Consider the following 20,603-nt stretch of genomic DNA (forward strand, 5'->3'; position numbering starts at 1 on the left):
TGCCAGCTACTTGCCCAGGTGGGCCCATGACCCATCTTTGGAAACCACTGACTTAGGGGATCTGAGTTCTGTTCTCAGCACTGGCACAGACTTCCTTTGTGCCTTTCAGTTGTCCTGTACCTCAGCGCCTCATCTTTCATTTTCCTTCCTTTGGCATTATCTGCTGAGGGAAAAACTCATTGGTGTAGGAGCTGTCTCTTTTTATATGTAGGCTCAGCACCAAGCACAATGGGGCCCTTATGATTATAAGAGTGCCTGGAGCCAGCGGGTGCAGACTCTAGACGCTATTATAATAATAATCATTTTTCAGATCACTGTTTTGAGGTTGAATCTGCCTTAGCAGTCCACAAGATGACAGGGCTGTACTTTATGTATTTAATTACATCTATAGCTTGCTTTTTAACCTCAAAGCCATGAATTCTGCCATTAGTTATGCTGTTCTGGAGAACCTTCTCTCAGTATGACACTACACTTCGTTTGTCACCTCAGTCCATAGCATGACATATCAGACTGTACCATGACTGCCACTTTTTGTATCACAGACCATAGAAACACTTAGGGTATGTCTACACTACCACCCTAGTTCGAACTAGGGTGGTAATGTAGGCATACCGCACTTGCAAATGAAGCCCGGGATTTGAATTTCCCGGGCTTCATTTGCATAAGCTGGCCGGCGCCATTTTTAAATGCCGGCTTGTTCGAACCCCGTGCCGCACGGCTACACGCGGCACGGGGTTCGAACAAGCCGGCATTTAAAAATGGCGCCGGCCGGCTTATGCAAATGAAGCCCGGGAAATTCAAATCCCGGGCTTCATTTGCAAGAGCGGTATGCCTACATTACCCCGCTAGTTCGAACTAGCGGGGTAGTGTAGACATACCCTTAATGCTGCTTCACTGGGATATCTGAATGGCAGTATATTGATAATATTACAGCTTCACAGCAGAATTCAATGTCCTCATACACTTACCAGCCTTTAAATGAAAATGGAGGGTCAGTGTGTTGTGAAGCTTGAAATCAATGTGGGGACTGTTAACTGTCTTGCAGAGGAGCCTCCAGGTTGCTGAACATACCTTTAAAGATTAGACTGAGCCATGATTTTGAGTGTGGGTGTTGCCTAATGACTGCACATTCATTATTATTATGGTCCACTAGCGATTACATTAATGATACCTATAGAGGAATGGATTGACTTTATACTTGCACTGCTTTTCTAAAGCCCTTAACAGTGTTTGCCTTACCTTAGAGTTCTATAAATAGCTGACATTTCAGTTCAGACTGGCCAAACAGAGTGGGGGGAATTGTTTCAGGTCAAATAAAATGTTTTGTTCAACCCAAAATAAAACGTAAGTAAAATTCAAAACAAAACACCATTTTAAATTGAAAAATTGACGTTTCATTTTTAAAAAAATGTCAAAATGTCTCTATTTTTTTTAATTGTGTGGTTTGGTTTTGTTCTGACCAAAACAATTCAGCAAACTTGTAAAATGTGTCAATCAACCTGAAACTGCAATTTTTTGATGGGAAAAAAAGGTTCAGTGAAAAAAAAATGTATCCAGCTCTACCCTGGCATTATTGGAAACCCGCTCCTTTGTTTAGGATCACCTTTGCATATGCATTTGGCAAATAACTGCACTTTTGTTGTGATGAACCCCATAATGTAAAACCTGCTCCCCCACTCTTAAATCTGTCTCATTGCATCCATCCCACTTTTAGTCAACATCTTTAAAACAATTTTTTCCCAAATGGCAGTTTTTAGAACTGTCTTTCCTAGATGTATTGGGCCAGGTCCACAGCTGACAGAAATTGCCACAGCTCCCTTGAAATCATCATTCCACTGAGAAACTGTGTCTGGGTCTGAGATTTTACAGCAAGATCACTCCACCTTCCTCAGGCTGCCGAATTACTTCAGCTGAGGATCTGGACCATAATCTTCTCCTCCAGACTCTTTCTCTCTCCTTTCTCTCTCTCTGCTTTTCTAAACTGGATCCCCTGGTTTGTTACTGGATTTTAAAGAATAACAAATTGACCATATAACATTGTGTTATTTGTTTGTGTAATGTACAGGCACTGAATGCATTGACAGGGTTCTACATAGAGAAATTTTTACTGTTTTAAAAAAACAAACTGTGATGGAAAACAAGCAATTGTGTTTTCATCCCTTGCTTACCTTTACCTAACAGCCACAAGATGGCAGTGGATCAGGCTTAGAATCAGGAAAGCCCTGAACTAGTGATATGACAAGTGAGTGGCCGATCAATAAAGCATAAACATGTAAGCATTAACAACAGAACTTATTTACACCGGCGAGGGGCAACCTTGGCTAGTTAGTGAGCCACATGAGTGGCCCTCCTTCATTTCAGGAGGCCACAAGATTGTCATAACCGAGACAGTCTCCGAAGACAGGTCAGTTTTGCTCAGTGCGCTTGCATACCCAGAACATGCAGGGCGTGCCAGTTGAACCGTAGCAGCACTTTGACTGGATACAGCGGGAGTGCATGGCTCCCACAGCGTGGTCTGCAATCAGCAAGCACCTCACTTTACCTTCCCTTGCTTTAAGTACATGTCACTTTAGTAATACCGATAGGAAAGGTAACTACATGGATGAAAACCAGCAGATTCTGGCAACCCTGCGCATGAGAAATGGTAAACAAAATGACTTGGGGACCACACATAGAACCGATGGGCCACAGATTGCCCTCCACTGAGTTACACCCAATATTAACCATCCCCATTCCACTGTTCACTGCTTTTACCTCACCCTTCCATCTTCAATGCCTTTTCATATTCCCCAGCAGAGATCTGTTGTGGCATTTTGATCACAACAGCTTGTCATATTAGCACCTGGCAACATCTCCTCAACTCCTTCCAAACAATAGGAAAAGAGCTTCTGAGGAAAGTCAATGGTCTATTTTCATTAGTCCATTTCAGTTACTCCTTTCCATGCAGCACTGGACTACAGAACATGACAGTTACAGTGAATCAGTCACAGTAAAATGTGCTTCCACACATGAGCTCAAGAAAATAAAATCCTTCCCTATAGTCAGTTCCTTTTAACTATTAACTGCTTTCTTGAGCAGAGAGGGCAAATCCCACTAGTGCATCTATATAATCACATTAATTGGTAACATTAGAAAGGACTCAACTCTGCATGTGAGTCTGGGGCTTATTTATGTTATTTGTAGCCCATTCAGCCATGGGCTTGACATCTGACTGCATATGCTCCAAGGCTACTCTAAAGTACATATTATTTCAAAATGAATCGCTCAGTTCTAAATTACTGGTGAGACTTTCAAAGAGGAAAAACTTCGGCGGCTCCGGTTAACGGCCAGAGGCCATCTATGGTTAGTATAACACACAGACAGGGTGTTGATTGTAAGAGTAATTTACTGTGCACTGAAAAACTAAATCACAATTTCCTCTTGACTAGTTGTGGAAGCAATCAAGTAAGAAAGGAAATGGAGCATTTCCATCAGGCCCGTTTTTTTCCCAATTTGTGAGACATTAGTTTCCTTCCTTATCAATGTTTGACATTTGGATTTCATATCCCATTGAGAAATTGCTACTGTGTTTCAGTTAACACAAAGCCAAGGGTGTTCAGAAGTTGTTCTATATATTTTTTTCAATGTGAAAGCACGAACACATCTGATTTACGAGGAATCCAGCAAATAATGATGAAGGAAAGTTATCAATTAACTAATCTGGGTATTATACGTAAACTAAGCAAGGTATCTGGGGTTATGTCTACACTACAGGGTTTTTCCAGGATACCCAAGAAAAACTCCACCGTGTCCAGGGACCACTTTTTCCTGCAGAAGAGAAGACGCACCTTTTGGAAGCCCTGTCTTTCTCATTGCACGAGGAAGAAGGGCTCTTTCAAAAGAGGAGGCTTTTCTGAAATTTGGCCCAGTGTAGACAGGCCAAATTTTGGAAAAGCCTCTTCTGAAAAAGCAATCGGAAAAAGGTACGCAAATTGTGGAGTGCAATTTGCGTACCTTTTCCTGATAGATCAGTGTAGTCTAAACATAGCTTAGTTGTCATTCAATAATAAAGTAAAGCAAAGAGAAGACATTTTCTCCAAAATGTACATTCAGTAGCCAAATCTTCAGCTGATGTCATTGATGTCAAAGGGATGAAAGTATCTTAAGTTACTGTCATATTTGCACCCAGTGAGGAGCTTGACAGCCAACAGGCAGGCACACTGGCTCAGTCCTGGCTTGTGCTGGATCAGTTACCCCCACAGTGGCTCTGCATTGAAAATATTTAGCGAGCTGGCACACAGGCATGCTGGCTCAGTCCTGGCTCTTGCTGGGTCCCAGCAGCTACCTCCACTGTGACTCTCAAGCTCCTTTAAATGCAGAGCGGCGGCAGGGGTAGTTACCGGACCCAGCACAAGCCAGCGTGGCTGTGCACCAGCTCCCAAAATATTTCAAATGCACAGCTATGGGGGGCATGGGAGGGCAAGACAGGAATGGGGAGGGGAGTGTGTGTAGCTGTCTGCTTATTGGGTAATCGTGTAACCGACTACACTATTGCATCCCTAGTTGATACTGCAATAAAAAATAGAATAACCCAACAACTTTTGGATCCTGCAGATGCCTCTGAAATGTCATGGTATTAGAGCTGTAAAATCCGGTTTAATTGGTTAATTGATTAATCATTAAGTTTAATCGGTTAATCGATTAGAGGGCGGAGGGGGGGCACTCCAATCCAGCTGGGCTGGAGCAGCCCAACCCACCCTCTGCAGCCCAGGTGGAGTGGCCTCCCTGCTAAGGAAAATGGCTATGGTGGGGGAGCTAGCCCAGCCCACCATAGACAGGGGCTGTTCTGGCCAGCTGGGAGCCACTCCAGCTCCTACCAGTCAAACACCTTACCGGTTAACTGCTTAACCATTCTCATCCCTACATGACATCAAGTTTGACATGAAATTGTGGCTCTACAGACCCACAGCTGTGCCAAGCCTACTGTGCAGCAGTGACATGTGGGTACTGAGACAGACCAACGAACACTGCATTGAGTTTTTGATTCTCGTCTTCATCAACTGCTCCCTATCAAGTGGCAGGGCAAGACCAGAAACGAGGCTATTCAAAGCCAAACCCAGAATCCACCCCATGAGCACTGATTTGGTTTCCTCAGTTTCCTCAGTAGGGTCAAACAGAACGCAAGACCAGTGAATTCCAAAGCTGGAGTATTGAGTGCCACTAGATGGCTAGTGATCACGTGTACGCAAGAGCTTTGGCGGCACAAGATTGCCATCCCGAAATCTATTCTGAAACACTTCGAGGGGAGGAAGATGATCAGGAACAGTTAACACTGATCACCAAGGGCAAGTTATGCCTGGCTAACCTGATTGCCTTTTATGAGGAGCTAACTGGCTTCAGGGATATGGGGAAAGTGACAATATGGTATACCTTGACTTTAGCAAAGCTTTTGATATGGTCTCCCACCGCATTCTTCCTAGAAAGTTTAAAAAAAAAGTATGGCTTGGATGAATGGACTTTGAGGTAGATCAAAAGCTGGCTGGATCATTGAGCTCAACAAATTGTGATCAATGACTCTATGTCTACTTGGCAGTCAGCATCAAGTGGAATTCCCCAGGGGTTGGTCCTGGAGCTGGTTTTGTTCAATATCTTCATTAATGATCTGAATGATGGGATGGATTGTACCCTCAGCAACCTCGCAGATAAGACTAAGATGGGAGGAGTGACCTAGACAAATCTGGAGGATTGGGACAAAAGAAATGTAATGAGTTCAACAAGGACAAGTTGGGCGAGTCCTGAACTTGGGACAGAGGAATCCCAAGCATTGTTACAGGCTGTGGACCGGACTGGCTAAGCAGCAGCTCTGCAGAAAAGGACCTCGGGATTACAGTGGATTCAGCTATCTGAAGAGAGTTCCATGGAGATGGAGCTAGGCTGTTCTCAGTGGTGATGGATGGCAGAACAAGGCGCAATTGTCTTAAGTTGCCTCCACAGATGCGATTACATCCTCTGCATCCTGTGCACATGGACAGGAATCAGGCAGTGCCTTAGGCTGATGGAAGCACACGCTGCTTCCTAGTTTATTCGGGGTGCTGCCTTATACACCTGATTCAACTGAGCCTCAAAGAATCTCAGCATTTTTTAGTGGATTGCCACAAACAAAATAAAAAAACCCACAAAGCATCTTGGCAGGGGGTTGAATACGAGCAGACCCCTGCAGTCCCTTCTAGCTCTATGATTTTAGGAACGAAACAAAAACAAACAAAAACCCAGCAACAATATCAAGAAGCAGCAATCCAAGAGCTGGGCTACCATCTTGATTCTAATCACCCTAATTTGGAGAGTAGGAAAATCCCGCTCTAAATCTTGCCATCTATGACCTACCTCAATAAAGGACCCAAAGCCGAGCACTCTCACTTTGGGTTGAAATGGCCTTCGAATTTCAAACCTAAACCCAGAAACAAATTTTGCAGCCCATCTAGTTAGAGAATTATTCAGCTCCTTGTTAATGAAGGAGAGTACTGAAATCAGTGTGAGGGACTGTTAATTAGTTGCTGGCCTGCTTTAAATACTGGTTTACTCATCAACAGTGCTTCTGTTTAATATTTAAACAAAATGTTTCGTGCTTACTGGGTAAGGTTCATCTGCTAATTGCTTATGCAGAATAGAAACAGGTACAGCTCTGCAGCTAAGGCTCCTGCATGCCACAGAGTCAAGCACCACTAAGGCCGCCATTTGTCAGCAAGTTGAAGGATATTATTCAGGTGAATCAGATATGTCAATTCTAATAATAAAACAATTTATTGTAATAGCCTTTAATTTGCAAATGACTGACAGCAGCTCCAAGAGGTTTCGGACCTTTGCTTTCAGTGTTATGGCTCATAGAAGACAAAATGCCCACCATACACCAAGGTTCAGACAAGACAAAATATCCCCCCCACATTACGATAGATCAATATCCAACACACATGTGGAGTGGCCCCAGTCTTCTTTTAAGTTAAAAGGGTATTTGGAAAGCCATTGTATTCTGGAATATATTGCAGTCAATGGGACTTGCCACATACTTACGAGTGAAGCATGTGTTTCAGTGCTTTAGTGGATCAGGGCCAGAATCCTGTGCATCTTCCTGTGCATTGTGTCCCATACTAATGACAAGAGCCTGATCCAAATCCCAGTAAAGTGACTACAAAGGCTTTCAGTGAGCTAGTGAGAGTTGGATCAGACCCTCAGAAAGAGAGCAGGGTTAAGATACAGGGGTAAAAAGATGACCTCGGAACAACAGAAAGTAGGAGGGCGTAGGATCCTTTCTGGAGGGGCCCTTTGATATGCATGCCCCATGGTAAGAATGAGTTCTCTTGGGACCCCGAGCAATGTTTGAGTCAGGATTTGGCCTTTAGATTTGGTACTTCCCTGGACCGTAAGTTCTTTGGAAGAGGGAATGTGCCATCCTACATGTTTGGAAGTGCAATGGACATTGTGGGTCCTACAATAATACAAATAAATAAAATAGCATGGGCTCGCTTGTGCCATTAAGGCACAACCATGCAGTGGGAGTAGCACCGAGCTGCATCATCCCAGGGGACATCGCTGATGTGACGTTACACCCGGAAGGCTGAATTCCTTCTTGCATCACCAACAGCAGGAAGAGCATCCCTGCTGCTTTATGTTTCCAGAGATTGGTGTGAGCTGTGTGCTGCACGTGCAGGTAGATTCACTGGCCATCTCAGCACCTCAGGGAGTAAAACCATGCCCTCCTGCTGAACAGGGGTGCAAGTGGTAAAAGGCTTCTTACATCCTGCTGCCCCTCCTTGCACACCAATGGAGCAATAGGGTGAGATCTGGCACTTTCTTCTTATTAACCATGTCCTGCCCTCAGGTGGTGGGTAACATAGGCAAGGGGAGGCACTGCCTTCCCAAACTGCCCATGCTCCAGCCAGCTGGGATGCCTGGCCAGCTGGGAGCATGGAGACCAGGCGATCTGTGGATGCTCCGGGGCCTGGGGCAGTGGCCTGGGGTGAATGCTGACCGCTGCAGTTGAGGGATGGCCTTGTTCCCATGTGGGGCAGGGTGAGCAGAATGGACAGGGCCTCAGGCAGAAGGGGTGGGGCTTGCCTTCTCCAGCTGGGCATTTGCCCACTGCCCATGGTCCTGCCACTAGACCCCAGGGGGTATAACACCAACTTACTCCTATTGACACGGCAATAGCAGAACAATGCTAATGCAACTAGTATACTTGTATTTAACAGCTAAATCAAGAAAAGCGATGACATTCAGAGCTCATCATTTACCCGCGATTAGGTATTGCAAAAGGTCTCACTAGAGCATGGGATGGTGAGTAACATATTTACTTCATTCCCTAGTCATAATGTCAAGGGGTCAGGTTGGTGCAATAACTAAACGGTCAGTTTTGAACTTCCTTGGTCAGGCTGGTTTGGGCCAGATTGAAGGAAATTGTAATATTAGTTTTGTTTGCTAATTTCATTGGTCCAAATTCTCATACCCTGACTCACATTGATTAGTAGTTTAAGAAGTCCCACTGATTTCATCAATGAAGTGATTTCATTGTGACTACTGGAGGAATAAGGGCTTGTCCACATGCAAAGCTGAACTCATTTAACTGATAAAACTGATACAAACCCCTGTGTGTACATTTCTGCTTTGGTTTGATAGTGGTTTATTTCAATTTACTTTAAACGGATTCCTAAATAAATGAAGCTAAGTAAAAATAAGAGTTGTGTATTCAGGAATAAGCATATTCACATGAGCCTGCATCAGTTTTATTGAATCAATTGAAAATGTAGTTTAACCAGTGCCATTTTCTCATGTAGGCAAGGGCTCAAGATTGTTTTATGCTAAATGCAAATAAGTCACTCTTAAACAAAAATAAAACTATCAGCACAGAGGTTTGTACCAGTTCTAAATACATTGTTTTAAAACTGATTAAAGTTAAACGGATTCATCTTCCTTGTGAAGGCAAGGCCTAAAGCTGGCAGAATCTGTCTCACTCTTTGTTCTTATTACTATATAGTGTATGAAATACACTAATGCTGTTTACACTTTCAGAAACAGCAAATGAGCATATGAACTATTCTCACAAGATGAGTCAGTTAACAACAACATCTGGAACAAAACATATTGCTTACTTGAGGCAGAAAACCAAGTGATCACACTTCAGTAACAGTATAAAATGAAATCTGCAGAGACCTATGTAGAAACTAGGGATGTAAAATCCCATTGAATTGGTTAACTGGTTAAATGTAATGTTTAACTGGTTAACTGATTAAAGGAGGAGCGGGCGGAGGATCCCAGGAGGTCCCTCCCACCTACTCCAGCTATGCTGGAGTGCCCCTGCCTGTGGAGGGCTTGGGCCAGGCCTGCCATCGACAGGGGGTGCTCTGGCTGGGCTGGAGTGCTGCCTAACCGCGGCAGGCGGAGAGCTGCTCCAGCCCCCTCTGGTTAACTAGTTAATCATTCATATCCGTAGTAGAAACTTTTTTAAAAAATAACTATTATTAGGGTACTAGTTTAGCTGGGTCAGAAGCTCTGAAAGTATCTGGAAAATGTTTATAAACAACTTTTCTCGTGCATACCATGACTGGAAGATTATTCTTCGTGGTGTTTCATTTCCTGTGGTGTCCAACACACTAGCCACTAGGCACATATGGCTATTTGGCTGGTTGAGTGTGGCTAGTTTGCTATAGCAGTAGCCACTACTGCTTCAGAACTGGATGGACATCATGGGCGCTGTAAACCACGTATCTTTTTCATAAAACAATCCCAGTGGCAGTTCTGCAGCGACTGCAGTGAGAAAACTTCCACCAATTGGTGTCACACTATGGGTACATCTACACTTGCTCCCTAGTTCAAAATAGGGATGCAAATGTAGCTGACCGAAATTGCTAATGAAGTGGGGATTTAAATATCCCACAATTAATTAGCATAATCTCACCCGCATGCTATTCCACTCGCCAGCTGATTCGAACCAGGAAGTGCACTCCGGGCTGCGTTGTTTGAATCAAACCCCTTGGTTCGAACTAACGTTACTCCTCAAAAAATGGTTTAGCTGACAGTGAAGGGCTGTTAGTGCTTAGTTACTGCACTGTTCATACAAGTCTCTGCTACATGCAAACAAAATAGAATCATAAAATGAAACTCCAAAAGCCCACTTACCAGCAAAAAATGAGGAGTAACATTAGTTCGAACCAAGGGGTTTGATTCGAACTAACACGTCCCGGAGCACACTTCCTGGTTTGAATCAGCCAGCGAGCGGAATAGCGTGCGGGCGAGATTATGCTAATGAAGCGCGGGATATTTAAATCCCTGATTCATTAGCAATTTCGGTCGGCTACATTTGCATCCCTAGTTCGAACTAGGGAGCAAGTGTAGATGTACCCTATGGCAACAGTCACTGCTCCGTGTCATGCTAGGGGAGGAGCTAGAAAGAGGGGAGGTTGTGTTGAATGTGTCAAAAGAGACACCTAGGAGAGTATAAGGAGAAAGAATTAAGACAGTAACACTTGGCATGTCAGTCTGCACTCTTGGCTTTCACTTGCCTTAGCTGAAGGTTGTCAACCTCTGCCACTGTGTTAAGTGATATGTTATTGACCTTCCCTTTAATCCTTTTAGCACCTGCATGCTAGTAACAGTCTCTCTCTCTCTTTCACACACACACACACACACACACACACACGTTTGCACATTAGTGTGTTTAGTCCTTATCAGACATCCATAGATTTCACACTGAAGAGTTTTAGCAACAAAACAAAAATCAACCCCACAGACCCTTTAATGGTGGAGAAACAAAGCTGAAAGAGCCAGCTGTCAAGCATAACAAATCAAGCCCTTCTCCTCATCTTTTACTATCCCTCCCTCCAGCTTTCTTCCCTCCAAGCAGTAGATGGATCTCCCTTATTAAACTGATCATGCATCTGATGCAAAAATGTGTGACTGAACTGGTGTTTTGCCTGGGGTCTTTATTTTTTTGTTTCATTCGACAAATAATCTTGCCCAGTCTGCACTTTTACTGTGATGAGCAAATGGAACTGTTTCTCCGTGGCAGCAGAATTTAACAAACCAAAAACCAATACAACCTGATTCCACAGATAATATCAAGGCAGTGATTACGCGATACCAGTGTTGGCATTTTTTATGACACTAAATAAAGGCAGGAGATAAAAAATAAAAGCATCACAGTATGCCCAGATGCCTAATATTCACCCATTAACACATCACCCAATATTAAGAGCCTCACATTGGGAATGGCCAACAAAAAACCAGAGAACCCCCAAGCTCATTCCATACTTGGTGGCTATTGACAGACTGATTATGGTGCAGACAGCTCCTTTGTATTCTTTAATCCTGCCTAGTAGCTGACAGTGAAGGGCTGTTAGTGCTTAGTGACTGCACTGTTCATACAAATCTCTGCTACGTGCAAACAAAATAGAATCATAAAATGAAACTCCAAAAGCCCACTTACCAGCATTTCAAAGAGCAAGGACAAAAGTTGAAAAGTTCTGACACTTTAAATCAAGTCTGACAGGAGCTACCTGTTGCTGAAACTTTACTGCATTCCTTGGTGCTTAAAATGGAAAACAGGAGCAACTTTACAGTGAGGTATTATTTTATTTGGGAAACCAAACTTTTCTCGACAGGAGATTTGGGAGAGGGGAAACCCTTCCCCCACCAAAAAGCTACAGTAAGAAATCTTCTCTACAAATTAAAACCAAAATACCTGCATTCTTCAGCACACAGCAGCCCAGAGCCATGGTTGGACACTCTGTTGTGTTTTTCAAGAAAATATCCCAGTGCCCAACAGGCTTCTTTGCTTTTATCCATAGTATTTACTGACTCCCAGTGATATGTGAAAGCTGACCTGCTTAAGTAAGGGGGGGAGCAGAGGGTCAGAAAACAATCTTCTGGGAACACGGATGGCATAGACTTTGACTCAACATCTGTACATCCTCCAGACTCCCCTTCTAGATGTACAGATGGTTTAGCCCAAGTCCTTGGTCCTTCTAATCTCTTCACGGTCCAGCAGAATGGCAAATCAGAGTAGTGAACAGTAATCCCACTCTGCTCTTACTCTCCATCACAAGGGATTTAACACTTTCCTGCCCTTAAAGAATCTTGGAAGTCTGATCTTATTTGGTGAGTGCTGTGGTCGAACAGCAGATATCTGAACACAATCCTTTAGTAGTGGGAGATGTGGAAATGTATAAAAATTAACTGAGGCAGTAGAAAGACCAGAGAGAAAAATCAAACTGTTGCATCACCAATTAAATTTTTTTTTGCTATAATCAGCACAGGCTATATGCTGAGACACACTGTCTCCCATTCTATCCTGACCATAGCTGCTTGAGAAATATCTAGAAAGGGGACAATTATAAAACATCTATCAAATTCCGTTTCCAGTCACTGGAATTACTTTGGATTTACACTGATGTAACAGGGAGCAGAATCCACATTTTGAAACAAACTGGAATAAAGAGAACAAATTTGAAATGCCCTCCCAATGCAATGCCTTCCTCAATAGCTGGCTTGGGTCAGTAATCAACTGAGCATTCTAAAATGCTGTATTTTTGATCAGCATTGTGTGCATAATGCCATACACCACAGCAAGGAGAAAGATTGTGTCAACCTAAATTAAACAAGAACAACAAATTAGACACATAATTCATTTGCTGAACAGGTGAGCTATCCCATCACAAAATGGTATCTGTTGTTTTATTATTAGTAGTAGTAATATTAGTGTTCTGTACAGAGATATGGAAAAATTCCCTCACAGGTTTAATATTTTTATTTTTGTATTGGCCTGTTTCCTTTTTTTTTTAAATGATGTTTTAACAAAAGAATCTTAACTGTTCTTTAGGATTCACCTCTCATTATCTTTGATGCCAGTAACTGGATTATGATGTTCATAATCCAAAAAAGAAAAAAAAAAGAGTGGAGACAGGGATTTACGAAGAGATTTAAAAATGTATAATACTAACAACCTGACAAGAATTTTCCTTCCTCTTCTCCTGCTTTGTGAATTAAAAAGTAACTGCTTAATGCTTGAATTCCCATTGGTAGGTTACCCACCTCAGTGATTATAAGCAAAAGCTGAAAGGTGCAACTTGAGTTCAGAACAGGAACTGAAGCATAGCAGAGGCTCTTTGATGCATTAAGACAGCCCAAGTCAACAGAAGGTCTGGCTGTAATAGAGGCAGCAGCCTTGGAGAACATGACCTACATAGAAACTTCAGCCTTCCAAACATCAATAAGTGGAATCAGCGGCTTATACAGCCATGGCCATTTCCTAAAATACTTATAATTGCAAGACTCACAGACTCGCTCCCCTCCCTTCATGTGTAAGCCTTGGCAATGCTTTAGGGGGAGAAAATGAAAGAGGAAAAGAGAGACAGAGAAAAGCAGACTGCACCATTTTATGAGGCTTTATTTAGGCATGATTTAAAAATGATTGCTTTCTTTAAACAAAATTGACTCATATCATCTTTCCTGATCCTTAGTCAACAATGTTTCCATCCAGGGCCAGCAATTTCCCCATAAAAATCATCTCACAAATGGAAGGAAAAGGTGCTTTACATTTTATTTTCTCTAGGAAGTAATAATAATTTTAAAAGAGTTGAAATATCTCCAACCCTGTTTTTCCCTCAGAATGACCCCAACGGCAAAGGAAAAATATTTGCTCTGAGTACTTGAGCAAACCACGATGAATTAAGTTTTTGTTGTTAGTGGCAAAGCTGCTATTTATCTGCAGAGAATCAAACCAGATGTTGAAACTTAATTGAGAGTTTGGTGGCTCAGTGAGCTAGCCCTTCAACCTTTGGAAAAAAGACCTGCTGCAAAACCTGGATGGGGTCACGAAAGTTTTTGACATTCACAGACTGAGCACCATTTGTACAGCAAACTAACTATGCCTTTGCACAGTCTTGCTTCAAGAGAAGGTCAGAACTAGGTAAGTAAAATGTTGCAGGTCAAAACTGATGTGCATCAGCAGAGCTTTCACATAGTCTACAGTGGTTTTAAGATAGTGATAGCAGTCCCTCGTTTCAGGAGCACTAAAATCTAGGGCTGACTGAAAATCTTCTATCAAAACTGTTGTCTGGCAGAAAATTAGGTTTTCTGCTAAAAATCTGTTGCAAAAAAATGCCTGCATTCCATCGAAAAACAGAACATCCCAAAACTGGAATGCTCCATCTGACTCCTGGGCTACGTCTACACTGGCCCCAAATTCCGGAAAAGTCATGCAAAGCAGGTAAGTCAGAATAGGGAAATCCGTGGGGGATTTAAATATCCCCCGCGGATTTAAATAAACATGTCCGCCGCTTTTTTCCGGCTTGGGGAAAAGCCGGAAAAAAGCGTCTAGACTGGCACGATCCTCCGGAATAAAGCCCTTTTCCGGAGGATCTCTTATTCCTACTTTCAAGTTAGTTTGCTGTACAAATGGTACTTTCAAGAAGGAATAAGAGATCCTCCGGAAAAGGGCTTTATTCCGGAGGATCGTGCCAGTCTAGACGCTTTTTTCCGGCTTTTCCCCAAGCCGGAAAAAAAGCGGCGGACATTTTTATTTAAATCCGCGGGGGATATTTAAATCCCCCGCGGATTTCCCTATTCTGACTTACCTGCTTTGCATGACTTTTCCGGAACTTGCGGCCAGTGTAGACATAGCCTTGAAGAATTTCAGTTTAGAAATATCCCATAGGATTTATAGTTCAATGCTTCATACCTCTATTCTCCTCTCTGGACCAAGCTACCCAGCCAGACTACATGTCCCATGCTGCACAATAACCTGGGACACCCATGAGGCACCGTGTAGGCTCAATAAGGGTACATCTTCACAGCAGCATTATTTCAGAATAACTGACATGATCCCAAAATAACAAAGCGCGTCTACACAGCAAGCCATTATTTTGAAATAATGTCAAGCTAGCGGACTTCTTACTCTGACTCCTGTAACCCTTATTTTATAAGGAGTAAGGGAAGTCAAAGGAAGAGTATTCTTCCTTTGACTTCCTGCTGTGTAGACAGCACCAAAAGCCGAATTCAGCTATTTCAACTTCAGCTTACCAATTGATGTAGCTCAGGTTATGTAGCTTAATTTGACTTTTGTCCTGCTATTTAGATGTACCTAAGAGGGGAACTGTGATGCATCATGGAAGATGTAGTCTGGCCATGGAACCTGGCCCATAAAGGGGAATGTGGGCAGGAGGAACCCAAAATGTAAGTCCTACAAGGGCACTGAAGTGGCTTTTCTGTATTTAGCAGAAATTTTGCAGCCAAAGTTTTTGGTTTGCAATTTTTTGAGTTAACTTTTTTTTCATAACATTTTCCACGGGGAAAAGAAAAATCCATTTTCTGACCAGCTCTACAAAAATCTCGCTTGCTATTTTTGCAAACCAAGAAAATGAACGCTGCATTTCTTGACGGTTATTCTATTTTTAATGTGTCTGTCTGCCAGTTCTAACAAATATTTACAGTATTAGCTATAGCAGTCCCAATAAAGTATTTGAAGAGAAACAGGGACACAAAAAGAGGATCCTGAAGAGATAAACCTGGATTCTATGTCAAGTGGAGTTTGTCAACAGATACATTTTGCTTTGAATGGGCTATGAGCACACATTTGCAGAGACAATCAGGGAACATTGAGGTTTCTGACAATGACATACTAGGTACCGGGGAAAGAGTGAACTTCTTACTTTCCTATAGTTTGTTTTCCATTTCAAGTCTGAAACCAGATCAATGTTCCTGATTGTTTAGGCACCATTTCATAAAACTTGGTTAACAGTAACTCTGTTGTAACCCTACAAGATAGATAATGAACAACTCTTTGATGGCTATTCATATGATTAAACTACATGAAACAAATTCTGCCTTAAGTTACATCAATGCAACTCCAGTCATTTTACCAAGGATTCATTGTAATGGCAGAATTTGGCTCTGTTAACGGGTTAAAGAAAGCTTCGTACAACCTATGTGACTACTACAGCACACTGTCAATCTTATTGGTCAAACACAGATTTTGGATTTTAGTCAAGGGTAACTTAATTTGACTCATTATTTTTGATATTTATTATTTCTTGCTAATGACCTTTTCAAGTGAAATTTCAGATTAAAACTGAAAGATGCTAGAGTCTTATTGGACTTTTTAAATATAGATGACGAATCTAATTTCCTGCTAGTAATATGCTAGCCACTAGCCACATTTGGCTATTTGGCTGGTCGAGTGTGGCTAGTTCCAAAACACATGCCCTCAAGAATGAGGTCTCAAAAGTATGCTTCCAAGGGAAAAGGATGACCTAGTGATTAAAGCACAAAGGAAGGAGTCAGCAGACACACTGCTCTTCTTGGCTGTGACTGGGGCTACATCTACACTACCATAGGGATCGGCACTCATAGATTGATCCACCAGTGGATCGACTGCAGATCACTCTTTGGTTGAGCCTCTTACTCCACCCTGGATGAGAAGAGTGAGGGAAGTCAACAAGAGGTTGTTTGTGCATTAGTTTCCTTCTCTCTAAAATGTGGGTAACAGTGTGGGGTATTAAGGAGAGATTCATTAGTGTTTTTAAAGATCTCTGACATGTATAATTTATCAAAGACCCCTACTGCTCTAGATTTCTTACAATTTTTCTAAAGGTACAAAATTTCAAACACATTCATATTTAAGGAATGAACCACCTACGAAACAAACAAAAGAGATAAGAACACCCTCCCTTCACATTCCATTTAATGCACCCCCTTGTGAAAGAATCTTCAAAAAATAAGAGGGCTTGTAGAATGACCATATATCCTCATACCTGTAGTGTAAGGAGTTAATCCCAAAGTTTAGAACGCTTTACCAAAAAAAGCCCATTTATGTTAGAGGATCAGAAAGTGAAGCATTTATAGTATCACTTAGACAGCAAACCAATGTATTAATTAATTATTATCATTTATTTATTTATTATTTAAAGTTGGTTGGAAAAACCCAATTCGTTTTCACAGGGAAAATTTGAAAAAGGTCCCTTTCTCCCAATATTCTATGTAAAAAAATAATCAGGTTTTCAATGAAAAACTAAAACAAAACAAGTTCAGCAATTTTTGGGGCGGGGATAATTTTTTTACTCCTGAGGGAATTCTATGTTAAAAGGTTAAAAATTCTGCACAGCATATTTTAAAATTCTGCAAAATTCTTCATATTTTGTCAAAATAGAACTCTATAATCATGCCCATTTCCATTATTTTGGTAATTTATTTCAAAATACCTGTCAGCAACTATGTTTGTAATAATACAGACACACAAAAAATCTCCCAGGAATAGAAAGTTAAAGAAATCCCTGTTTATCTGCTCCCTTCCCCCAGATGGCCAGATACCTGCACCTCTCTACTCCCCAGACCCCAGCTGCAGGGCATCCCCCAGCCCTATACACCCACACTCCAATACCCTATCCAAGGTTCCCCCTAAGCTATGCTGAAGCACGGCTCCACAGCTGCTTAATTAGCCCTGCCCAGCCAGGGACTCGGGGCTCCATGAATGGAGCTGCCTGACCATGTGGAGCTGATTAAGCAGCTGTGGGGCCGTGCTGCTGCACATCTTAGAGCGAACTTTACTTCCATCCCTGACACTCACATCACTCTCCTGTCCACACAGCTCCCTTCAGGGATGTTTCTCTAGCAGTGCATGATGTGGCCCAACACTTTTTCTCACGGGATTTCAAACCACTATAGCTGGTTTAACTTCATTGTCCCCAGTCCTTGGATTATCTGCTGTTCTGAACCCAGACTTACCCTAAAACCAAGTGTTATTTTCAGCAAATAAAACCTATATTTTAGATAAATACCAAAACTGCAAAAAAATGGGCCCTCGGAGAGAGAATATCATTCCTTCAACATATTTGTGGTAAAACTTAAAAAATGGTATTCAGCAAGGTCAGCCATGCAAAATTCTACTTGTCCTCTAGGCTAGGAGAAGTATATTTGTGATGGTTGAGTAATATTCTTTTCATCATCAACCAAAATAGAAAGGGAGGGTTGGTAAAATTTGTTTCTGGTCTGGTAAATTTCCCCAGTGATTTTGAAAGTCTGAATACCAGCCTGATTCACCCCATCTATATATGTTGTTGTGTTCCTATGCACATATCAGAATATATATGTTAGAATTACAAAATGAATATGTACTAAATATTGCTATAACTGTGTGTGTGTGTACATGAGAGGGAGAGGGAGAGAGAACTGTTGACTTGTAAAATCAGGTTGCCTTCGTAATCCATGCACAGAGCTCCTCTGTCCCCTCCCTGGAGAAATCAGGATGTGAAGAAGCAAAGCTTTCTTCATTCTTGATGATTCCTAAGTAGGCCAAATCACTTTGGAAGATGGCCAAAAGTTAATTTAATATTCACCACTGACCTGTTTTATTCCTCCAAGGTTTAAGTAAAAAGTTGGGTGAGAGCCTTTTACTCTGTTTGTCTGAAAGTGCGCCACTGTTAATGCCATCCCCTAAAGCACAGTCTGCAGTGCACATATAAATTATTTATTCAGAACTACTGCTACTTGCTACTTTCTTGTTCCATCAGCATATTGCTGCAGCAACTTGCTAGCTACTACTCAGGTAATATTCATCAGCATATGTTAACATCACACACACACAAAATCAATGGTACTCTGCCTGGATTTTATTTTAAATTCCTTCTTCATCTCCCTATTTACAAAACAGTACAACCGCCTCAAATTCCTAGCTTTTCTCAAACTGATTGCGTATCATTATGCTTATTAGCCAAGAGTAGATTATGCAGCTGTCCAATCAGCATTGCAGAGTTGAAATACTAATGCTACCACAGATATTTATTTCAAGTAAAAAGGTGCTATTTAGGGATGTCAGTGTGAAGTCGAGTACACGATTAACCATTAAATCTAGGCTTATTGGTTAATCTTATCAACTACATGCACTCCCCACCTTTGCTGCCTCTGTATCAGAGAGGAAGCGAAGTGTGTGAGGGGAGCTGGTGCCTGTGAGGAGCTGGCTTTTAAGCCAGCTCCCCACGAACACCGGATCCACAGAGCCACCTGCTCCCCTTACTCCTGCGTTGCTACCTCAGATAGGGTATGTCTACACTACAAAGTTAATTTGAACTAACAGATGTTAGTTCGAATTAACTTTGATAGGTGCTACACAGGCAAACTGCTAGTTCAAACTTAATTCGAACTACATAAACCTCATTCTACGAGGACTAACGCCTAGTTCGAATTAAGTCACTTAACTCGAACTAGTGGGAGGCTAGCCCTTCCCAGCTTTCCCTGGTGGCCACTCTGGGCACCACCAGGGAAACTCGTCTGCCCCCCTCCCGGCCCCGGAGCCCTTAAAGGAGCATGGGCTGGCTACGGTGCCTGTGCCAGGTGCAAGCCTGCCAGCACCCAGCCAGCAGATCCTGCACCTGGCATGGCTCGAGCCAGCCGCCCGATGCCCCTCAGCCCTCCGCCTCTTCCCGGGACCAGGCTGGCGGATCCGGGGAGCCTGCCCAGGTCCGCAAGAGGCGGGCGCCCACCAGGTCTAGTGCAGACATCGTGGACCTCGTCCATGACCTCCGCACTAGGCACAGGAAAGTAGCCGTCTAGGGCAGGATAGCTGCCAGCCTGGCCACCCAGGAGCAGGTTGGCATGAAAATCAAGGTGGTCCACAGAGACCCGTGACCCTGAGCCCTGAGCTTAGAATGGCCGTACTGGGTCAGACCAAAGGTCCATCTAGCCCAGTAGCCTGTCTGCCGACAGCGGCCAACACTAGGTACCCTGGAGGGGATGGACCGAAGACAATGACCAAGCCATTTCTCTCGTGCCATCCATCTCCAGCCTTCCACAAACAGGGTACGTCTAGACTACAGGCTTCTGTCGACAGAAGTTTTGTCGACAGATACTGTCGACAAAACTTCTGTCGACAAAGCGAGTCCAGACTACATTGAGTTCTGTCGACAAAGCAAGCTGCTTTTGTCGACATGGTAGTCTGGACGCAAAGGACAGTTTCCATTCAATAACACCTTCTGTCGACAGAAACTCTGTCGACAGAAGGTGTTATTCCTCGTAAAATGAGGTTTACATACGTCGACAAAACTGCTGAGTTCTGTTGACGTTATGTCGACAGAACTCAGCGGTAGTGTGGACGCAGGTATAGTTTTGTCGACAAAAGTCCACTTTTGTCGACAAAACTCTGTAGTCTAGACACACCCACAGAGGCCAGGGACACCATTCTTACACCCTGGCTAATACCACTCAATGGACCGAACCTCCATGACTTGATCTCACTTCTCTTTAAACTCTGTTCTAGTTCTAGCCTTCACAGCCTCCTGCAGCAAGGAGTTCCACAGGTTGACTCTTTGCTTTGTGAAGAAGAACTTTCTGTTATTAGTTTGAAGCCTGCTACCCATTCATTTCATTTGGGCTATGTCTAGACTGCAAGCCTCTTTCGAAAGAGGCTCTTTCGAAAGATACTTTCGAAAGAGCCTCTTTCGAAAGAGAGCGTCTAGACTGCACGTTGAACTTTCGAAAAAGCGGCTTGCTTTTTCGAAAGAAAGCATCCAGTGAGTCTGGATGCTCTCTTTCGAAGAAGCCCTATTTACATTGAAGAACTTTCGAAAGAAGGCGTTCTTCCTCGT

The 20,603-nt window shown here is 42.8% G+C and overlaps 1 protein-coding gene across 4 annotated transcripts in view; it reads right to left on the reverse strand.

Moving 5' to 3' along the window:
- NHS (NHS actin remodeling regulator) overlaps window positions 1-20,603 on the reverse strand; it is a 373,181-nt gene that overhangs the window by 88,331 nt on the left and 264,247 nt on the right. The window contains exon 1 of one of the 4 annotated variants that reach the window (XM_006113361.4): window positions 11,711-12,762. The exons of the other annotated variants lie outside the window; for them this stretch is intronic. Within the exon in view, the coding sequence (XP_006113423.2) occupies window positions 11,711-11,744 (34 nt within the window). The 5' untranslated portion in view covers window positions 11,745-12,762. Of the gene's footprint in view, window positions 1-11,710; window positions 12,763-20,603 lie in introns of those variants that run through there. 4 annotated transcript variants of the gene reach the window in all.

The sequence above is a fragment of the Pelodiscus sinensis genome, chromosome 1 (genome assembly GCF_049634645.1).
Source record: "Pelodiscus sinensis isolate JC-2024 chromosome 1, ASM4963464v1, whole genome shotgun sequence".
Taxonomy (NCBI): Eukaryota; Metazoa; Chordata; order Testudines; family Trionychidae; genus Pelodiscus; species Pelodiscus sinensis.